Source organism: Suncus etruscus, chromosome 12 (assembly GCF_024139225.1).
Source record: "Suncus etruscus isolate mSunEtr1 chromosome 12, mSunEtr1.pri.cur, whole genome shotgun sequence".
In the NCBI taxonomy this organism is placed as follows: domain Eukaryota; kingdom Metazoa; phylum Chordata; class Mammalia; order Eulipotyphla; family Soricidae; genus Suncus; species Suncus etruscus.
Window position 1 is genome coordinate 3,552,820 of NC_064859.1, and position 19,648 is coordinate 3,572,467.

General features: G+C 43.2%; 1 protein-coding gene, 1 non-coding gene and 1 pseudogene across 2 annotated transcripts in view; 2 read left to right on the plus strand and 1 right to left on the minus strand.

The window, feature by feature from the left end:
• BUB1B (BUB1 mitotic checkpoint serine/threonine kinase B) overlaps positions 1–13,001 on the plus strand; it is a 61,778-nt gene extending 48,777 nt beyond the window's left edge. Inside the window, exons 20-23 of the mRNA XM_049785006.1 lie at positions 2,666–2,808; positions 8,038–8,209; positions 9,049–9,155; positions 12,764–13,001. Of these exons, the coding sequence (XP_049640963.1) occupies positions 2,666–2,808; positions 8,038–8,209; positions 9,049–9,155; positions 12,764–13,001 (660 nt within the window). The remainder of the gene's footprint in view (positions 1–2,665; positions 2,809–8,037; positions 8,210–9,048; positions 9,156–12,763) is intronic.
• On the plus strand, positions 6,745–6,864 carry LOC126025428 (small Cajal body-specific RNA 15). Its single transcript, XR_007501433.1, has one exon. It is a non-coding gene; the product is annotated as a small Cajal body-specific RNA 15 (non-coding RNA).
• Positions 13,002–17,844: 4,843 nt separating the features above from the next.
• LOC126025073 (uncharacterized) lies at positions 17,845–17,962 on the minus strand (annotated as a pseudogene).
• Positions 17,963–19,648: the final 1,686 nt, after the last annotated feature.

Genomic DNA, 19,648 nt, shown 5'->3' on the forward strand with positions numbered 1-19,648 from the left:
TCCCATATGGTCCCCCAAGCCAGGAGCGATTTCTGAGCGCATAGCCAGGAGTAACCCCTGAGCATCACTGGTAGGCCCAAAATAAAACAAAATAAAATAAACATAACAAAAACAGAATTATATGATGATCTTATCACCTAATTTATAATTAACTGTTTAACCTAGTCTGATTGTTGCAGCTCCTTGTTTTGGTTGGTTCTGATACATGCTCTGTCTCTTCAGATTGTGTTTTTTGTCTTTTAGTATGCCTTGATGCCTTGTAGTATTTTTCTTAATAGCTCGATATGGGATGCTGATTAGAGTAGCTGTGGTAATGTGCCTGAGCAGGGTGTACGGGGGAGAGAGGACCCTTGTGGTCCGATGACTCACAGAAACTCTGCTCCTAAGGACTGTGAATGTCTCGAGTATTTCTCGGTTGTGTTCCTATTTGCCTTGTGACAGGAGGACTAGACCAATTGTAGGTGATTTCAGTTCTCCAGATTGGATCAGCAGTGATAAAACCCCAGAAGCAACTGCTGTTTCCCCGGTGGTAGACCTTGACAGAACAGAGTTGCTGTGGACTGGAGCCATAGTCCAGTGAGTGAGTGGGGCTGGAGCTTGCCGGTCTTGCAGCTGACTCAGGTCGATCCCCTGAGCCAGCTGGGAGCGAATCCTGAGTGCAGAGCGTAGCTGGGTTTGTCCCTACCCCAAGCAAAACCAGCACAAGAACAGAGTTGGTGCAGCACATTCCAAAATAAGTCCTCCTGCTAAGGGAGATGGTTCTCTGATGCTTGCTTAAGAGACCCTGTCCTCTGCTTGCAGGACCTGCCTTCCTCTCCTTCTCCTCTTTCTCCTCCTTTCCTTCTTTTCTTCCTCCTCTTCTCCTCCTCCATCTCCCTCTCCTCCTTTTTCTTCCTCCTGTTTCTCCTCCTTTCCTTCCTTTTTCTCTGTTCCATCTTCCTCTCCTTTTTCTTTTTTTTTCTTTTTTTTTTTTTTTTTTTTGGTTTTTGGGCCACACCCGGCGGGGCTCAGGGGTTACTCCTGGCTGTCTGCTCAGAAATAGCTCCTGGCAGGCACGGGGGACCATATGGGACACCGGGATTCGAACCAACCACCTTTGGTCCTGGATCGGCTGCTTGCAAGGCAAACGCCACTGTGCTATATCTCCGGGCCCTTCCTCTCCTTTTTCTTCCTCCTCTTTCTCCTCTTTCTTTCCTTCCTTTCCTCCTCCTCTTCTCCTCCTGCATCTCCCTCTCCTCCTCTTTTTCTTCTTTTTCTCCTCCTTTCCTTCCTCTCCTCTTTCTCTTCTCCTCCATCTCCCTCTCCTTTTTCTTTCTCCTCTTTCTCCTCCCTTCCTTCCTCTCTTCTTCATCTCCCTCTCCTTTTTCTTTCTCCTCTTTCCTTCCTTTCCTCCTTCTCCTCCTCCTGCATCTCCCTCTCCTCCTCCTCTTTTTCTTCCTCCTCTTTCTCCTCCTTTTCTCCTCCTCTTTTCTTCCTCTTTTCAAAAAAACAAAGAAGAAGATAATTAAAAAAAAAAAAAAAGGAAGAGATCCTGTCCTGCACATGGAGTGAACTTAAGGGAAGGGTGCCTTTCTCCCTCTTTCCCCTCCTAATTTCACACTCAGTTCTCACCCCTGTCTCCACACCCCCAATCATTTGTCAGGTAGAGTCCAGCAGTTACTCTGGCACTGTTCCCCCAGCAGTGTGTGCTCAGAGTGTGCCAGTGAGCCAGGGCTCTATCCGTTTGCCTTCTTTCTGATCTTGGCGCCGGTTTGCCCTTTGTCCTCATTGTTCTGTGGACTCTAGAAATACCGTCTCATCTACCTTTTTCATGTGAGTGGTTACATCCCAGTTTCTTCTATAAGGAATGGAAACTGGAGAGCTACAGGTCTCTTTTTTGTATCTCTTATCTTTCTCTTTCTCTCTTTTCTTTCTCTTTCTCTCTCTCTTTCTTTTCTTTATCTGATTTCTTCCATACCTAGCAGTGCTCAGGGGTTGGTTACTCCTGACTCTGCACTCTGAAATCATTCCTGGCTGGCTCAGGGAACCATATTGGATGCTAGGAATTAAACCCGGGTCAGCTGCTTGCAAGGCAACTTGTGTTGTTGCTCCAGCCCCTCTCTTGTCTTTCTGTGCTACTTCCCCCATTGGATGATTTTTAGAGCTCAAGCACAATATCATACTTCAAATTTCCGGGGGTGGGGGGTATGGGTTGGGCTTTGGGGCCATAATGTCCAAGGGACCATATGGTATGCCAGAAATTGAAACCATGTTGGCTCTATAAGACAAGCACCCTGCCCAGTGCACTATCCTTCTGGCCCTCATTTGAAATATTCTTAAAGCGGTTTTACCACACATCTAAGAATAATATATATTTTCTGAAATGATGGGAATGTTAGTGTATTAAAGCTACCATGTATAGAGCCATATTCTAAGCTCATTATTGATGCTTGTGTGTGTTGGGGGCTTCTTCTGGTTTACTAAATGCTTGTTATCCATTATTCTGTAATGTTTTTACAGTTTTGTAGAAGAGCAGTGCTGAAACAAGGTTAAAGTATTAACCTACAAAGAAGCCCACAATCCAGTAGAGAATAAGGAAGGCTCCTAAACAAGATAGGAGCATATGAAATACCGGTCACCTCAAAGTCAAAGATAAGGATTAGTGAGTTTTGTTTTCTATTTCCAGGATCTTCTTCAGCACCGTGAATTTCTTACTCATGAAATAGTAGTGTTCATTACTTATAATCTTTTGACGATAGTAGAGGAACTACACACAGCAGAAATAGTCCATGGGGATCTGAGTCCACGAAGTCTGGTTCTTAGAAACAGGTGGGTGGATTCTTGCCATCTTTTGAAATTTTTGGCTTTCTCTTAGAATATATATAAAATGTCATTTTCTTTTGATAGTTGATAAATACTACAGTGATAAACACAGCATATTAAGAAAATATGTACTAGCTAAAAGTTATTGATGAGGGCCAGAGAGATAGCACAGCAGTAGGGCATTTGCCTTGCATGCAGCCGACCAAGGATGGATGTAAGTTTGATTTCTGGCACCCCATATGTCCCCCAAGTCTACCAGGAGTGATTTCTGATCACAAAGCCAGGAGTGATCCCTGAATGCTGCCGGGTGTGGCCCAAACTCTCCCCCCCCCCCCCAAATAATAATAAAAATAAAAAATAAGAGTTATTGACAGTAGTTTAAAAGAATAAAAAGAGCAGGCTGGAGAGAGAGTGCAGAGATTAAGGCACTTGCCTTGCTTGCATCCTATTGTGGTATCCCTGGTACTACATGTGGTCTCCAGGCACCACCAGGACTAGCCCTGAGAACCACTGGGTTTGGCCCAAAAAACTTAGAAATAAGTGAAGAAATCTATAATGCATTTTCTAAAGTATTCAAAGAAAAAAATAATATATTGATTGTAATTTAGACGCGCAAAAAAATTCACCTATTATATATATATATCCTGTTAAGATACTTGAATTGGAAAATATAGACGCCAGTCAGATTGCTGACCCTTTCTTTGAGTTGAGCCAGGACAGATCCAGCAAAGATGTTAATAAAAACCCTAAACATTACTTGGTTTCTCATACTGAAACTTAAGTCAGACTAGCTTGGAGTAATTTCCTAAAGAAGTAGGTAGAACAAGATTGTGTCCAGATTGTGCCACGAAATGGGACTTAAGTGTTCAAATTAAATCCAGTGGAGCCATCATATTCAAGGAATAAATCAAAAGTAGGAAATAATGAAGCCCAAATTCTAAGAACCAAGCGGGGGAAAAAAATTGAAGCATCAACCAAGCACAGACATTCTGTGATTTATCTCTTTCTTGAAAAGGACAAGAAAACAGCACATCCTTTTAGTGTCATTCAGGTCCCTGGTGCTTTCATAGAGCCACATTAAGAAATGCTTTGTTCGGGCCCGGAGAGATAGCACAGCGGTGTTTGCCTTGCAAGCAGCCAATCCAGGACCAAAGGTGGTTGGTTTGAATCCCGGTGTCCCATATGGTCCCCCGTGCCTACCAGGAGCTATTTCTGAGCAGACAGCCAGGAGTAACCCCTGAGCACCGCCCGGTGTGGCCCAAAAACCAAAAAAAAAAAAAAAAAGAAATGCTTTGTTCCAACACTGGATTTTAGGGTCACATTTTTGATGTGTTTCTTCAGGTATAACCAAACACTTAGAGGCGGGGAGGGTTCCACCTTCTTCCCTAAAAGTTTTTCCAGGCATAACTCAGCAAGGTTTCTTTTGTTTTGTCTTGAGGCCACCCCCAGTGGAACTCAGGGATGACTCCTGCCTCTCTGTTCAAGCAGCACTCCTGGTGATAGGCTTGGGAGACCATCTGGGGTGCCAGGAATCGAAGACAAGGCAGCCATATGCAGGACAAGCGCCCTACCTGCTGTCCTATCACACCAGGCCCTTAGTAACGTTTCTTTATCCAGGCCACTGTAGGTATTTTGGTTGAGACTTCATGTGGATTTGTTTAAGCCTTTCAGGATCATCAACCTGCTGATGACTCCTCCCCATTCAGTTAAGTTAAATTACATAGCATATTTCCCACCATTGTGGCCACCAAAAATTCCTCTATGTGGAAATTCCTGGTAAAGGGTTGATTTTTATTTCTCTTGCACATGGAAAATTCTAGGATAGTTCTAGATTTTGAAAAGTGCAGCCAAAGACTTTGTCTGACCCTTTTAAGCTGGTCAATGAACTGGGGCCAGAGTGATAGCACAGTGGTTAGGTTGTTTGCCTTGCACACGGCTGACCCAGGATGGACCTGGGTTCAATTCCCGATGTCCCATATGGTTCCCCCAAGCCAGGAGCAATTTCTGAATACATAGCCAGGAGTAAACCCTAAGCATCACCGGGTGTGTCCCAAAAGCAAAAAAAAAGTCAATATACTGATATATATTCAGATATTTCTTCTTTTTTATGGGGAGGAAGTCACACAGTGCTCAGCGGTTACTCCTAGCTCTGTGCTCAGAAGTTCCTCCTGGCAGGCTCGGGGGACCATATGTGATACCGGAAATTGAACCAGGATCCGTCTGTTGGCCATGTTTAAGGCAAACGCCCTACTGCTGAGCTATCGCTCCAGCCCCTCAGATAATTTCTTCTTAAGTCACCTGAGGACTCTAGGAAAGAACATGGCTTAAAGAAATATTGCCTTCACCTTTATGATTTAGAAAATGAAATAAATAAATTTCGGGGGCCAGAGCAGTGGCGCTAGAGGTTCCTTGCAAATGCTAGCCTAGGATGAGCTGCAGTTTGATCCCCCAGTGTCCCATATGGTCCCCCAAGCCAGGAGCAATTTCTGAGCGCATAGCTAGGAGTAACCCCTGAGCGTTAACAGTGTGGCCCCAAAACAAAAGAAAACAAACAAACAAAAGATTTCCAATAAATTAAGAAGCCTTTTTGGGGGCCAGTGAGGTGGCGCTAGAGGTAAGGTGTCTGTCTTGCAAGCGCTAGCCAAGGAAGGACCGCGGTTTGATCCCCCGGCATCCCATATGGTCCCCCCAAGCCAGGGACAATCTCTGAGCGCTTAGCCAGGAGTAACCCCTGAGCATCAAACGGGTTGTGACCCGAAAAAAAAAACCTGTTAAAATTAAGAAGCCTTTTAAAATCATTTAAGGCAATTTCTAATATTTCTTGTTGGAGAAATGAGTTCCAAAATAAAGGAATGTTGGGGCCAAAGCAATAGTACAGTGGGTAGGCTATTTGCCTTGCATGCAACTGAATCCAGGTTCAATCCCTGGCATCCCATATGGTCTCCCAAGCACCAACCAGGAGTGGTCTTGAGTGCAAAGCCAGGAGTAACCCTGCTGGATATGGCCCAAAACCAAAAAGAAAAGAAACATTGGTACATCTACATGGAATATTATGCAGTTGTTAGGAAAAATGAGGTCAGAAAAGTTGCTTCTGAACGAATATGAAGAGTATTATGCTGAGCAAAATGAGTCAAGGAGAACAGGCAGAATGATTGTACTCACTTGTGGAATATTAAAGTAGTGGGGGATATTATGGTAATCATACCCCAAAACAAGAGAGACTAAAAAAGGCCAGTAGGACCAGTTCATGGTAGGAAGCGTGCCACAAATAGTGGGGTTGCAGTTAGGGCAGAGAAGGGACAAGAAGTGGAGGCTGAAAGGAGATAAAGTAATATGAATGATAACCCCTTCAGTAGCAGTATTGGAAACCACAGTGTCTAAAAGGAAGAGCTAGACATGAAAATGTCTGCCATAGAAGCAGGCGGGGTGGGGGAGGAAAACAGGGTTATTGGTGACGGAAATGTGCACTGGTGAAACGTGTTGGACATTGTATGACTAAAGCTCAATCATATAGAACTTTGTAACTATTGCGGAGATCAATAAAGAATTTGTTTTTGGAGACTGTAGGCATTTGCCAGGCACATAACTGGCTTAGATTTCTTTTCTTTCTTTTTTTTTTTTTTTTTTGGTTTTTGGGTCACACACAGCTGCGCTCAGGGGTTATTCCTGGCTCTATGCTCAGAAATTGCTTCTGGCAGGCTCGAGGGACCATATGGGATGCCGGGATTCAAACCACTGACCTTCTGATTGCAAGGCAAATGCCTTACCTGCGTGCTATCTCTTCGGCCCCCTGGCTTAGATTTCAATCCCTTGCATCCCATATGGTCCCCCGAGCTTGCCAGGACTAATTGCAGAGCCAGGAGTAACCCCAGAGCCCCGCTGGTGTGGCCCAAAAGCAAAGAAATAAAAAGAATTTATAATTTTTTAAAAGTTGGAATAACTCTTGAGACCAAGCACATGGAGTCCTTGAAGTCAAGTTACTCTGCTACGAGCCTCCAAAATGAACAGGTAGATTGGACAGGTCTTGTGTGCACAGTAACACCTACTGATCTACCTACAACACAGGGTGGGGCGGGTTGGGGTTGGAGTAGCAGATAAAGGACAATGTGCTTTAATCTAATCAGGGATTATAATACAGATGACAACTGTACCTAAGAAAATAGACCATGTATTGTTTCAATTAAATTCTGGGGTGAAGGAATGTGAGCATTTTGAAAGCCTAATCTCAAATAATAATCCTATGCTACTTGTAAAACATAATTGCCTTCCTCACTGTTTTTATCAAAGTTTAAATCTTGGCTCTTCATTACATGTATTGAATATAGAGTACAAGGCAGAGAGGCCTGCTTTTTACTACCAGTTCTTTATGCAATATGGATATGTGAGGACTGGTGTATCTTGACCCTTGAACAACACAGGAGTTATGGATACTGATAGCTTTTATTTCTTAGCTGGAGAGCATGTGTTAAGTTTTTGCACCCAAAACTGAGTTGTTAAGGTTGAAAAGAGGGGCCAGATGGATAGTACAGTGGGAAGGTTGCTTGCTTTTCACTCAGCCCACTTTCTATCCCCAGCTTCCCATTTGGTCCACCGCCGGGAATAACAACTAAGCATTGCGAGGTGTGCCCTCTCCCCAAAATAAAAAGGAATAAAATGAAGTAGATCAGAAAATTGACATAGTTGATTAACACGTCATTATTATATGTATTGTTTGCTGTATTCTTTCAGTAAAAAAGTAAGGGTAATAGTAAAAAGCTTAGGGTAATAAGAACAAAAAAGATCAGGGGCCAAAGAGATAGTACAATGGGTAAGACACTTTCCTTGTACATAGCCAACCTGGGATAAACCCCTAGAACCCCACATGATGCCCTGAGTACTGCCATATATGGCCCCCAAATCAAAAGGAAAGTGCATTAATTTGATTAATAATGTATTTGTCCATCCTGTAAGTTTACGTTGGGAAGCATCTGTAAACAGGTGGACCATTTGTCAGTGCCTGAGGTGTCTAACATGACAAAACACTGTCGGTATTTTGTGTATGACTGACACTCATAAATCTGCTTAATTTCCTGAGGCAACTTCATTTGGCGGGAATAAACTGCATTGCCAATCCCCCTTAGATGAAGCGGCCACTCCTCGTAGTCAACCACCAGAGGGAGCCATCAGCACAGCTAAAATACCTGCAGCTTCTTTCATGGCCTACTTTTGTTCTCTTTCTCTCCAATCTGGGCGCAGAATCCATGACCCCTATGATTTAAATAAGCGCAATGAAGCTGTGAAAATAGTGGACTTCTCCTACAGCGTCGACCTTAGAACACAGCCAGACATCTGCACCCTGAGTGGCTTTCGGACTGTGCAGATCCTGGAAGGACAAAAGATCCTGGCTAACTGTTCTTCTCCCTACCAGGTAAGTGTGAGACACGCCTGAGCAAGCAGGGCCGCTTAACCCCTGCCTCGCCTAAATTAGTGGTGGAAGCTTGAATTCACTCAAAGCGTCTCTCATTTTCCGACATCACCACGTTGAGCAAAATGTGCCATTCTTCGGTCACAGCACTGAAGCAGACAGACACACGTGCAGGCTCCTGGCTAACTCAGTCCTTGATGTCAGGGCCATCTCTGTCACTTCACCATGTAGCCTTTGAGGAGTCATTTTCTGTGCTCTCCAAAAATTCAGAATAGCAATCTGCTTGTATGGGTCACAATTGTGAGTATTAAGTGAAACATTGGTGTAGAAAGAACACAAGAAACAGAGGAAGTGTTCTGTACAGTGGCATTCTGTGCAAAAATTCCTTCTGACTCAGTGTTGGACATCTGGTATTTACTGCTGAACCCAACTTAGTCGTGTAGACCACATTTAGATCACAGCTGGAGTTCATACAAATTTAGCGAGTCTGCAAATTCAGATTTGACAATAGAAAATAATTTTGTCGTTGTTCTTAAGGCTGATTCTTAGTTGGTGCTACTTAAAGGATGTCTCCCTTTCCTGTAAGAATAAGGAACAGCTTACCAACAAGTATGTCAAAAGATAAACTTGCTTGGGACCAGAGCAGGGAGAACCCTTTCTTGCATTCAGCTGACCTGGCTTCTGTCCTCAGCACCCCATGTGGTTCCCTGATCACTGCTGGGTGTGGACCCCCTCCCCCCAAAAAAAGAAGCATTAGCTAGCCATTTCAATTTCCTGTGCAAATAAACTGCTAGTATAGTAATGGAGAATTATTTAGCTGATGGTGTTTTTTGTGATTTCAGGTAGATCTGTTTGGTATAGCAGATTTAGCACATTTACTGTTGTTCAAGGAACACCTAGAGGTCATCTGGGATGGGTCTCTCTGGAAACTTAGCCAAAATATCTCTGAGTAAGTATTGGTGATTTCAGGGGTTTTGTCTAGCCATATTATTTTCTCTTTATTGGGTGTCTTCTCTGCTTTGACAGGCTTAGTTTCTCTGAAAATGTCATGATTCCATTAACTTCAACCCGTTTTTGTCAGAGTATGCCTAGTGCAGGACAAATACATTGCTGATTAAAAATAAGAAACTACTCAGATTCTCAAGTTATATTTTTGAATCTAGATTGTATCCTATAGACCAAATGTGTACGAAAGCATCTCTTTTTTTAGAAACATTAATAGAGGATGGCATCCAGAGAGAGATAGTACAGTGGTACTTGCCTTTCCAGCAGCCAACCCAGATTCAATCTCAGGCATCCCATATGGTCCCCCAGGTACTGCCGAGTGTAACTCAAAACTAAAAAATCAATAAAAGTGTTCATAGAAACACTTTGAGAATAATTTCCTAATGAACTGGTATTAGTCTGATGGTCATTTTTAATAACTATTGTTATTAAAAAGTGATTGAGCATTTAAAGAGTTAAATTTCTAAATTATACAATAATTTGTGCCATTTATTTGTTTGTTTTTTGGGTTTTTGGGGGGGGGCCACACCCGTTTGATGCTCAGGGGTTACTCCTGGCTAAGCGCTCAGAAATCGCCCCTGGCTTAGGGGTACCATATGGGAAGCCGGGGTATTGAACCGTGGACCTTCCTTGGCTAGCACTTGCAAGGCAAACACCTCACCTCTAGCGCCACCTCTCTGGCCCCCTTGTGCCATTTATTTAATGAATAGGTGGAACCAAAGAGAACTGACTTTTAGTGAAGAAGTAAAATGCTTTCAGGGCTGGAGAGAGAGTGCACTAGGTACGATGCTTGCCTTACATGTCGTCAACCTGGGTTCAATCCCCGAGCACTGTATGGTTCCCCGGCTTTATTAGAAGTGATCCCTGAGCACATAGCCAGGAGTAGCCCTGAACATTGCCAGGTGTGACCTCCAATAAAAGAAATAAATGTTTGCTTAGAAAAACATTCTGCGGGCCAAAGAGATAGCACAGCAGTAGGGTGTTTGACTTGCACACAGCCAATCCAGGCTGGATGGTGATTTGAATCCCAGCTTCCCTTATGGTCCCCTTTGCCTGCCAGGAGTAATTTCCAAGCACAGAGCCAGTAATAACCCCTGAGACTTCCAGGTTGCCCCCCTCCAATAAAAATCCATATCAATATGAGATAATAAGCTTATCCTGACAAATTTTAAATATGTAAAGTTAAGGTAGAAGCTAAGATAGGAGCAGGCTTGATGGGATCCAGGATTTCAGATCAAGCAGAATTGGAGGGGGAGGCACGTCACACCCGGTGGCACTCAAGGGTTACTCCTGGCTCTGTGCTCCGAAATCATTCCTGGCAGGCTTGGGGGACCACATGGGACGCCAGGGATAGAACCCAGGTCTATCCCAGGTCAGCAGCATACAAGGCAAATGCCCCACTGCTATGTTATCTCTCCGGCCCCTGCTATGGGTATTTTTTGTTGTTGTTATTATTTGTTTTGTTTTGGGGTTATCTCTGATGTTTTTGGGCTTTCTCCTGGCTCTGTTCTCTGGAATCACTCCTGGCAGGCTCAGGGGACCATATTAGGTACCGAGAATCAAACCTGTGTGAATCGTGTGCAAGATAAGTGTCCTACCTGCTGTACTAGCTATCTGGACCCTTATTGGTATGTTTTTAAAGCAGTCATTGTCAAAGATTTTTTGTCTTGTTTTGGGGCCACACACAGCTGTGCTGAGGGCTTACTCCTGGCTCTGCACTCAGGAATCACTCCTGGTGGGTTCTGGGATTATAATGGGTATTGAAGATTGAACTCAAGTCAACTGTGTGCAAGGTAAGTACCTTGCTCACTGTACTCTCCAGTCCATCAATGTGAAAATGTAATTTTCTGCTCCTCCCTCCCAACAGTTAAATCATGGGAGGTTTAAGCATTTGCCTTGGACATGCAGACTCTAGTTTGATCCCCAACACTGCATATAGTTCCCCCAAATCTGCACAGAGTCAGAAGTGAGGCCTGAATACTGATGGGTATGAACCAAAAACAATGAATAGAAAACAAAATTAGGGGCTGGAGAAATAACACAGCGGTAGAGCATTTGCCTTGCATGCGGCTGACCCGGGAGGGACCTGATTCGATTCCCGGCATCCCATATGGTGCCCTGAGCCTGACGGGCAATATCTGAGCAGAGAATAGAGCCGAGAATAACCCTTGAGCACTGCTGGGTGTGATCCAAAAACCAAAAAAATAAATAAATAAAATAAAATTAGGCATAAGATAATTTTAAGCATTAAACTAAGCCCTTCAGTTAATTTCCGGGCTCTCCTGTTGGTTATAGTCATAGGTGGATCTAAAACCAACAACAGAAACAGGTGCATCCACGTAAGTTCTAGCATCTCTAGTCAATTTAGATGACACTTTACTTTGCGTGCTTTTGTATTGACTTTTCCAAATATGATAGTTCTTCTTTTCCTTTTTTTTTTCCACCTGTTTCTGTATCTAATTTTCTTTTTTTTCTTTATTTAAACATCTTGATTACATAAATGATTGTGATTAGGTTTCAGTCATGTAAAGAACACCCCCCTTCACCAGTGCAACGTTCCCACCACCAATGTCTCCAATCTCCCTCCATCCCACCCCACCCCCACCTGTACTCCAGACAGGCTTTCCAGTTCCCTCATTCATTCACTTGATTGTGGTAGTTCTCTGTGTAGTTATTTCTATAGCTGCACTCACCACTCTTTGTGGTGAGCTTCATGGAGTGAGCTGGAAGTTCCAGCCCTCCTCTCATTGTCTCTGAGGATTGTTGCAAAAATGACTTATTTTTCTTAAAACCCATAGATGAGTAAGACTATTCTGCGTCTCTCTCTCTCTCTCTCTCTCTCTCTCTCTCTCTCTCTCTCTCTCTCTCTCTCTCTCTCTCTCCCTCTCCCTCTGACTTACTTCACTCAACATAATAGAATCCATGTACATCCATGTATAGGAAAATTTCATGACTTCATCTCTCCTGACGGCTGCATATATTCCATTGTGTATATGTACCACATTTTCTTTAGCCATTCGTCTGTTGAAGGGCATCTTGGTTGTTTCCAGAACCTGGCTATTATGAATAGTGCTGCAATAAATATAGGTGTGAGGAAGGGGTTTTTGTATTGTGTTCTTGTGTTCTTAGGGTATATCCATAGGAGTGGAATAGCTGGGTCGAATGGGAGCTCAATTTCCAGATTTTGGAGGAATCTCCATATCACTTTCCATAGAGGTTGGACTAGACGGCATTCCCATCAGCAGTGGATAAGAGTTCCTTTCTCTCCACATCCCTGCCAGCACTGATTGTTCTCATTCTTTGTGATGTGCACCAATCTCTGTTTCTCTTCAGATGACATAAATCTTTCGCTTTTACTTCTTTCCCTTTTTTATATTTCTTTCTTCACTCTGGGCTTTCAAAGGTTTTACTTGAGTGATCTCTAATCTTAGAGGTCAGGGCATTATTACTTTAAATCGTCTTGATGTACAAATGTGCCACTAAGTTAAGTGTAGAAATAAGTCTAACTTTGGCATACCTTAACTCGATGGAAATGATTTTGTATATTTTTAGGCTAAAAGATGGTGACCTGTGGAATAAATTCTTTGTGCGGATTCTGAATGCCCGTGATGAGTCCACAGTATTTGTTCTGAAGGAACTTGCAGCACAAATGAACAGGGTGTTTGATACCACATTCCAAGGTCATCTGAACAAAGCTTTATGGAAGGTGGGGAAGCTATTCGGACCTGTGACTGCTCTCCCCAGCGAGAAAGACAAGCAAATCTCTTCAATTTCTAAGACAAATGGTTGAATTTTTGGAATAACATACCTATCTAAGCAATAGTTTTATGTAGATACATTTAGATACACTATCAATACATTTTCCTCTACTCTTCTATAAAGGGGTATTTCCAGATTTCTGGCATTTGTACACAGCAGTGTGGTCTTTAATAATTTTGACAATGAGCTGTTTTTGTAGTTGGACTCCTTGTTTTTTAATGTCTCCTCCCTTTTGAATTTGTCACTTGATCCCTCATATTCACTTTGTATTTTGTAAATAATAAAGAATATTAAATATTTTTTGCTTCTAACATTTTATTTGCTTTTTCAAAATTAAATTAGCAAATGATTTGATTTTGTCGGTGGAAGCAACCATAGAAATCTGTGTCAACTTAACATGGCACTCTTAGGATCGGAAGAAGACAGAAAAGCCAACCATTTCTTTGTGCTCCTTATCACTGTCGGTGGTCTAGACTGAAAACTAGATGAAGTGACTAAGTACACGTGTTCTTAACAGCAACTTTTCACTTGAAATGCTCTTGGTCTGCTTCATCTAATGGTGGTGTGCGGCAGAGTTTCTGCATGTGGCTGTCAGAAAGGAAAAGAATCATTTTCGTGGGGTTTGACAATCTTCCCAACCATTCCGTTACATGCAGAATGTCTTAGTGAAGACACAGATTATTGAAGAGAAATCAAAAGATGAGGTTGAGGGGATGGAGTGACAACATTGGGGAAGGCACTTGCCTTGCACATAGCCAGCCCGAATTCCATCCCCAGAACCACCTATGTTCCCCTGAGCACAGAGCCTGGAGTAAGCCCTAGACAACACTAGGTGGGCCCAAAAGCCAAAGGGGGCAAGGGGTTGACCCAGGTTTGAGAGAGAGGACAGAGGGTGAGATGTCTGCTTGCCTTCATATAGCACACAAAAAATTCAACCACAGTACCATTGAGAGCTTATTTGGAGGTTCTGGCAGGAACATAGACCCTCAACAAAAGAACGGTGTGTACCTCTTCAGGGAAGGCTATCCTCTGACCAAGTAAGCACACAGCTTTCGGAGGGTCTTGCATGGAGCAGTGAGGGAGGAAGGAGACTCCCGCCTCAAAAGCCAGACCAGCTGAACCAACCTTGGCAAGCAGATGGGGTGGCAGATGTTGCCCTCACATTCTAAACCACTTAACTTTGAAACAGAGAACAATCAGAGAGAAGATCCGGGTGAAGTGTTCAGCTAACAATCAGAGGCAGGAATTACACCTGACTTTGAACATAGTTTTCCGCCAATTTTCTTCCCTATCTATATCATATATAAATATCAAATTACCCCTTTATTGTCTCCATGCTGGTTCTTAATTTTTCATTCTAGTTGTCACTATTACTGCTCTAATAAAGCAGAAAATTATATCACAATTAAAAATATCAGTGTTTATATACATATATGTGTGTGTGTGTGTGTGTGTGTGAATATATATCGTTGAAGCACTGAATGTGACTAAGAACTGAAAGATAATCAACTTGGGAAATTTTCCTTTTAACCCAAATACAAATTTTCAGATATGTTTGCAGAATGATACTGCAGTGGGTAGGTTGTTTGCTTAGCACACAGATGGCCCAGGTTCAATCCCTGACATCCCATCTGGACCTGAAGCATTGCCAGAAGTAATCACTGAGTACTACTGGTGTGGTCCCAAAACAGGACAAAACAAAATAAAATCATGTTTATGGGCCAAGGTAGATTGCTTGACTTTTATTTGTGAAGTCTTTAGTTTGATCCTCAACACAGCAAGGAAAAAGAGAAAGAAAAGAAAACACAAATAATATACCTGGCTTTTTGTTCGGTTTTTTTTTTTTTTTCCCCCCTTTGGTGGCATTCAGAGGTTACTCCTGGCTCTGCACTCAGAAATTGCTCCTGTCAGGCTCAGGGGACTATATGGTATTCCTGGAATCAAACCTGTGTTCGTCCTGGGTCAGCCCCATGCAAGGTAAACACTCTAGCTGTGCTATATCTCCAGCCCCTAGACCTGCTTTAAATACAACTTAGAAAGCTAAAGATCAGTTTTCCAGTTTGGGCAGGGACCAACCAAGTTATTTTGGGGTATTTGGGGGGGGGTTACACCTGGCTCTGCACTCAGGAATCACTTCTGATAGGCTTTGGGGGGACCTTATGGGATTCTTGGTTCAAACCTGGGTTGGCTATGGTGCAAGGCAAGTGCCCTACCTGCTGTACAATCACTGATGCCCCAAGTTAGTGTTTCAGAGGAATTCTACACATTTTTAGCTCATGTTTGGGGACCAGGAGAGAATGTGGGCCTCAGAGATGTAGCTTAAAGGGCTGGGCGGGAGTACATGCTGCTTTGTGGGAAAGTGAGATAGTCCTAGCACTACTGATCCTCTGAACACCACTGGGAGTAGCCCATGATCACCACTGGATGTGCGTCCCTCTTCCCCCCAATTAAAAAGCTGAAGGGAAAAGCTCCTTTGAGAGCTTTCTACTTTTTTGTTGTTGCTGTTTTTTGTTTTGGGGGCCACACCCAGTGACACTCAGGGGTCACTCCTGGCTTTGTACTCAGAAATCATTGCTCCTGTCTTGAGGGACCATATGTAATGCCGGGGATCAAACCCAGGTCCATCCATGGTCATCTGCGTGCAAAACAAACCCCCTACCTCTGTGCTATCACTCCGGCCCTATCCTTTCTACTTTTGTACATTTCTAAACAGTGAGATTTTGGGCCATGGTTTTATTTTGTAATATATCTGGGGATAAACTAGTTTTCTCTACATCATCAAAAAAAAAAAAAAAAACTAGTTATTTTTTTTTAAAATGGTTGATTGGGTTTTTTAAAGAAAAAATTGGGGGATTTTTTTTCACTTGCCTATAAAATAAGATTGGTATCGGATCAATAGTACAGCAGATAGGGCACTTGCCTTCATATGGTTGACCTAGGTTCAATTTCCAGTATGTCATTTGACCCCACCACCACCATGAATGATCCCTGGAGTCCAAAGTGCCAGGGGTAGGCCCTGAGCACAGCAAGGGTTAGCCCTAAAACTTAAAAAGATTAATTTCGGATTGAGATGATATTGTGGGGTCAGGGCTATATATATCTCGGTGGTAGGCCAAATGCCTCACATATATTCCATCCCTGGGTTCCTTTCCCAACACACAAAAAATAAATAATTAAACTTTTTTAAAGATGATGTTAATTACATTTTTATTTTTAGTACATTAAAAAAAGTTAAACATACTCTTGTCAAGATATGCTTTATAAAATTACCAGCTTCCCATTATTACAGCCTTTGTCTGTGAACAAGGAATTAAATTACATAAAGCAACATTTTAAAAACACTTCATGGCTTCTATATGAAAACCAGTGCTTTCACAAAGTGACACTGTATGGTTAAGAAAGGAGCAAATGAGCTGAACGAGCCAGGGGTCCTCAAATTTTTTAAACAGGGGCCAGTTCACTGTCCCTCAGACCATTGGAGGGTCTGACTCTAGTAAAAACAAAACTTATGAACGAATTCTTATGCACACTGAATATGTCTTATTTTGCAATGAAGAAACAAAACAGATACAAATACAATATGTATAGTTTGAGGACCACTGAGCTGGAGAAATAGTTCAGCTGGTAAGACACTTGCTTTGTATTCAGCTAGTCTCTGTTCGATCCCTGGCACTCCATCTGGTCCTGCTAGTAATGGTTCCTGAACACAGAGCCACGAGTAAGCCCTGAGCAGAGCCAGGTATGATCCCAAAACAAAAGAGGTGCAAAAGTGATGAACTTGGAACTTAAGCTAAACATCCATAAATTAGAGTATATACATATATATATATATATATATATATATATATATATTTTTATATATTGGTTTGTTTTTTCACATAACTCTGTGGGCTCTGGCTGACTGGCCTCTGAGCTTCAGTTGTTCCATCAGCTCAACTTGGCTCTGGGAAATGGCACTTCCCTACTCTAACTGCTAATTTTCAGATCACTTGTGAGCAAAAGATTGTCTTGTTGGTTATTTTTAGGGGGTTCAAGAGGTCATACCCAGCAGTGCAAATCCTGGCTGTGTTCAGGAGTGACCCCTGGTAGTGTTTCATCGATCTTTTGGTGCTAAGGATCAAACGGGGTGGTGGGATATACAGTAACTATCTTAACCCTTGTTCTTTCACTTTGGCCCCATATGTCTCTTATTTTCATATACTCCCAGAAAATAGCAAAAGTAAATAATGAGAGAGGCCGGAGAGATAGCACAGCAGTAGGGTGTTTACCTTGCATGCAGCCGATTCAGGACAGACAGTGGTTCAAATCCCGGCATCCCATATGATCCCCTAGGCCTGCCAGGTGGGATTTCTGAGCGCAAAGCCAGGAGTAACCCCTGAGTGCCACTGGATGTGGCCCAAAAACCAAAATAATTAAATAGTGAGAGTACAGCAGGTAGGGCACTTGCCTTGCATGCAGCCAACCCAGGTCCAATCCTGATATCCCATATGGTCCCCTGAGCCTGGTCAGGAGTGATCCCTAAGCACAGAGCCAGGAGTAAGTCCTGAGCACACCCTGCCCAAAGAAAGGAGTGGACTGGAATATTGATAAAGAATAGCCTCATGTTCAAAAATGGTTATAGTGGAGCCTTGGTAAGGGAAAAGAAAAACTTCTGTATGTTGGGGCCGGAGTGGATAGCACAGTGGTAGGGCATTTGCCTTGCACACAGTTGACCCAGGATGGGCCTGGGTTCTATCCCCAGTGTCCCATATGGTCTCCCAAGCCATAGCCAGGAGTAACCAGTGAGTGTCAACGGGTGTGGCCCCCCCCAAAAAAAATTTCTTTATGTTCCTGAAAATGTCATCTCACTTTCTTGTCATGTTTTTTTTTTCCTAAGCCTACAGCACCCGATATTCCCAGGCGGTCTCCCATCCAGGTGCTAACCAGGCCCGACCCTACTTAGCTTCCAAGATTAGACGAGATCAGGCGCGTTCGGGATGTCTGGCTGTAGACTCTTGTCATGTTTTACTGTGTTTCTTTCACCTCCTTTGGAGCTGATTGCTTACATTGTGTTGTGCTACATCATTGTCCTACTTCTTTCCCATCTAAAAGTTGATTTTTAGGTGAAGTCATTCCCTCAGAGATGTACTTCCTCTACTGCCCACTGTGTTCACGAGTTCAGCCGAATGTTCATTCTGTGACTCACTGTATGAGAGGAATTAAGTCTTCTTGGCCTGGTCAGGTGGTGCCTTTTCTTTAATTCCCTCAATTCTGCAATGAGCAAATGAGTGTGACCTTTCCTAAAAACAAATACCCATTAAAATCTGTGAACATAAAGATGAATATGCATTTGTTGGCTTTTTTACATTTTAAAAATAATGTTGAGAGATAAATCTGGTAACATGGAATGCTATAATTAAAAAATATACTGAAAATGGGCCAGGGATATAGCTTAGCAGTAGAGCAGTAAGCTTGCATTTCTGAAGGCCTAGATTTGATCCCCAGCACTGAAAATGAAGAAAAGAAAAAGCAGGAAGGAGGGAAGGAAAGGAAGAGGGGGTAAGGAGGGAGGGAGGGAGGGAGAGAGAGAGAGAGAGAGAGAGAGAGAGAGAGAGAGAGAGAGAGAGAGAGAGAGAGAGAGAGAGAGAGAGAGAGAGAGAGAGAGAGAGAGAGAGAGAGAATGACACGAAGCTTGAGAGTGAATCAGCTCATTCCAGGGAACGATCAAGTGGGTGTGTGGTGCAGTGAGTCAGTTTGGGCGAGTTCAGAATGCTAAGTCGGCATAAATCTCTGAGCTCGGCAGAATGGCCAAGAGTGAAGCAGGCTCTCTCACTTCGCTGAACCCCTTGGGACAAGGTGTTTGTCGCACATTGCATGAGACCAAACCTCACAGAGTGGGCCCATCCTCTGCTGTAGTGGCCAGCACAAATCCTGACCTTGTGGTTTAGGGCAGCCAGCCCTTGGTTTCCTTGAGCCATGACCTCGTGGTAGTAAACAAGCTCCTTCACCACTCTGCTCCAGCATGCTCCATGAAATGCAGGTACGTTACATACCTGCTTTACAGAGGATTGAGAAATCAACCTTGCTAGACAGAAACTTGTAGCAGCTTGTTATGATTTCTAACGTATCAATAGTCTGAGGTTCATTGGAATCTGTTCAGTCCATTGGAATCCCAGCTGGATGGTTAGAACTTTGTTGTGGAATTCAGTCAGTCCAAAGTGCCAGTAAATCTGTCTTATGATAAAAATTGGTGCCAAATATATGTTGTTCAGCGCCCAGCACGACAGTACAGCAGGTAGGGCTGCTTGTCAACCTAGGTTCAATCCCTGGCATCCTATATGGTCCCCCCAGCATCACCAGACACGGCCACTGAGCATCTCTGCTTGTTCCCCCAAAGCAAAACAAAGCGAACATAAACATAGTGTTTTGTAATCTACAAATAAGGTGAAATGTTTGTATTCAGACTTTCAAGTAATCCAGTTTGACATTTGAGGCTACAAGTGAGGCTAAAGATGGTCTCCAGATCAGGTAGCAGGAAAGTCTTCACAGGATCATTTCCAATCAGGGCACCTCTGGTACTACTAGCTCTGATGTGTCAGGAAGGTCCCAGTAGGAAAGCTGAACACTTACTAAGTCGCATCCTCCAGCTGCCCCACCGTCTACCCAGATGATGTACCTTCCCCCCTCTGCTTTCTCTTC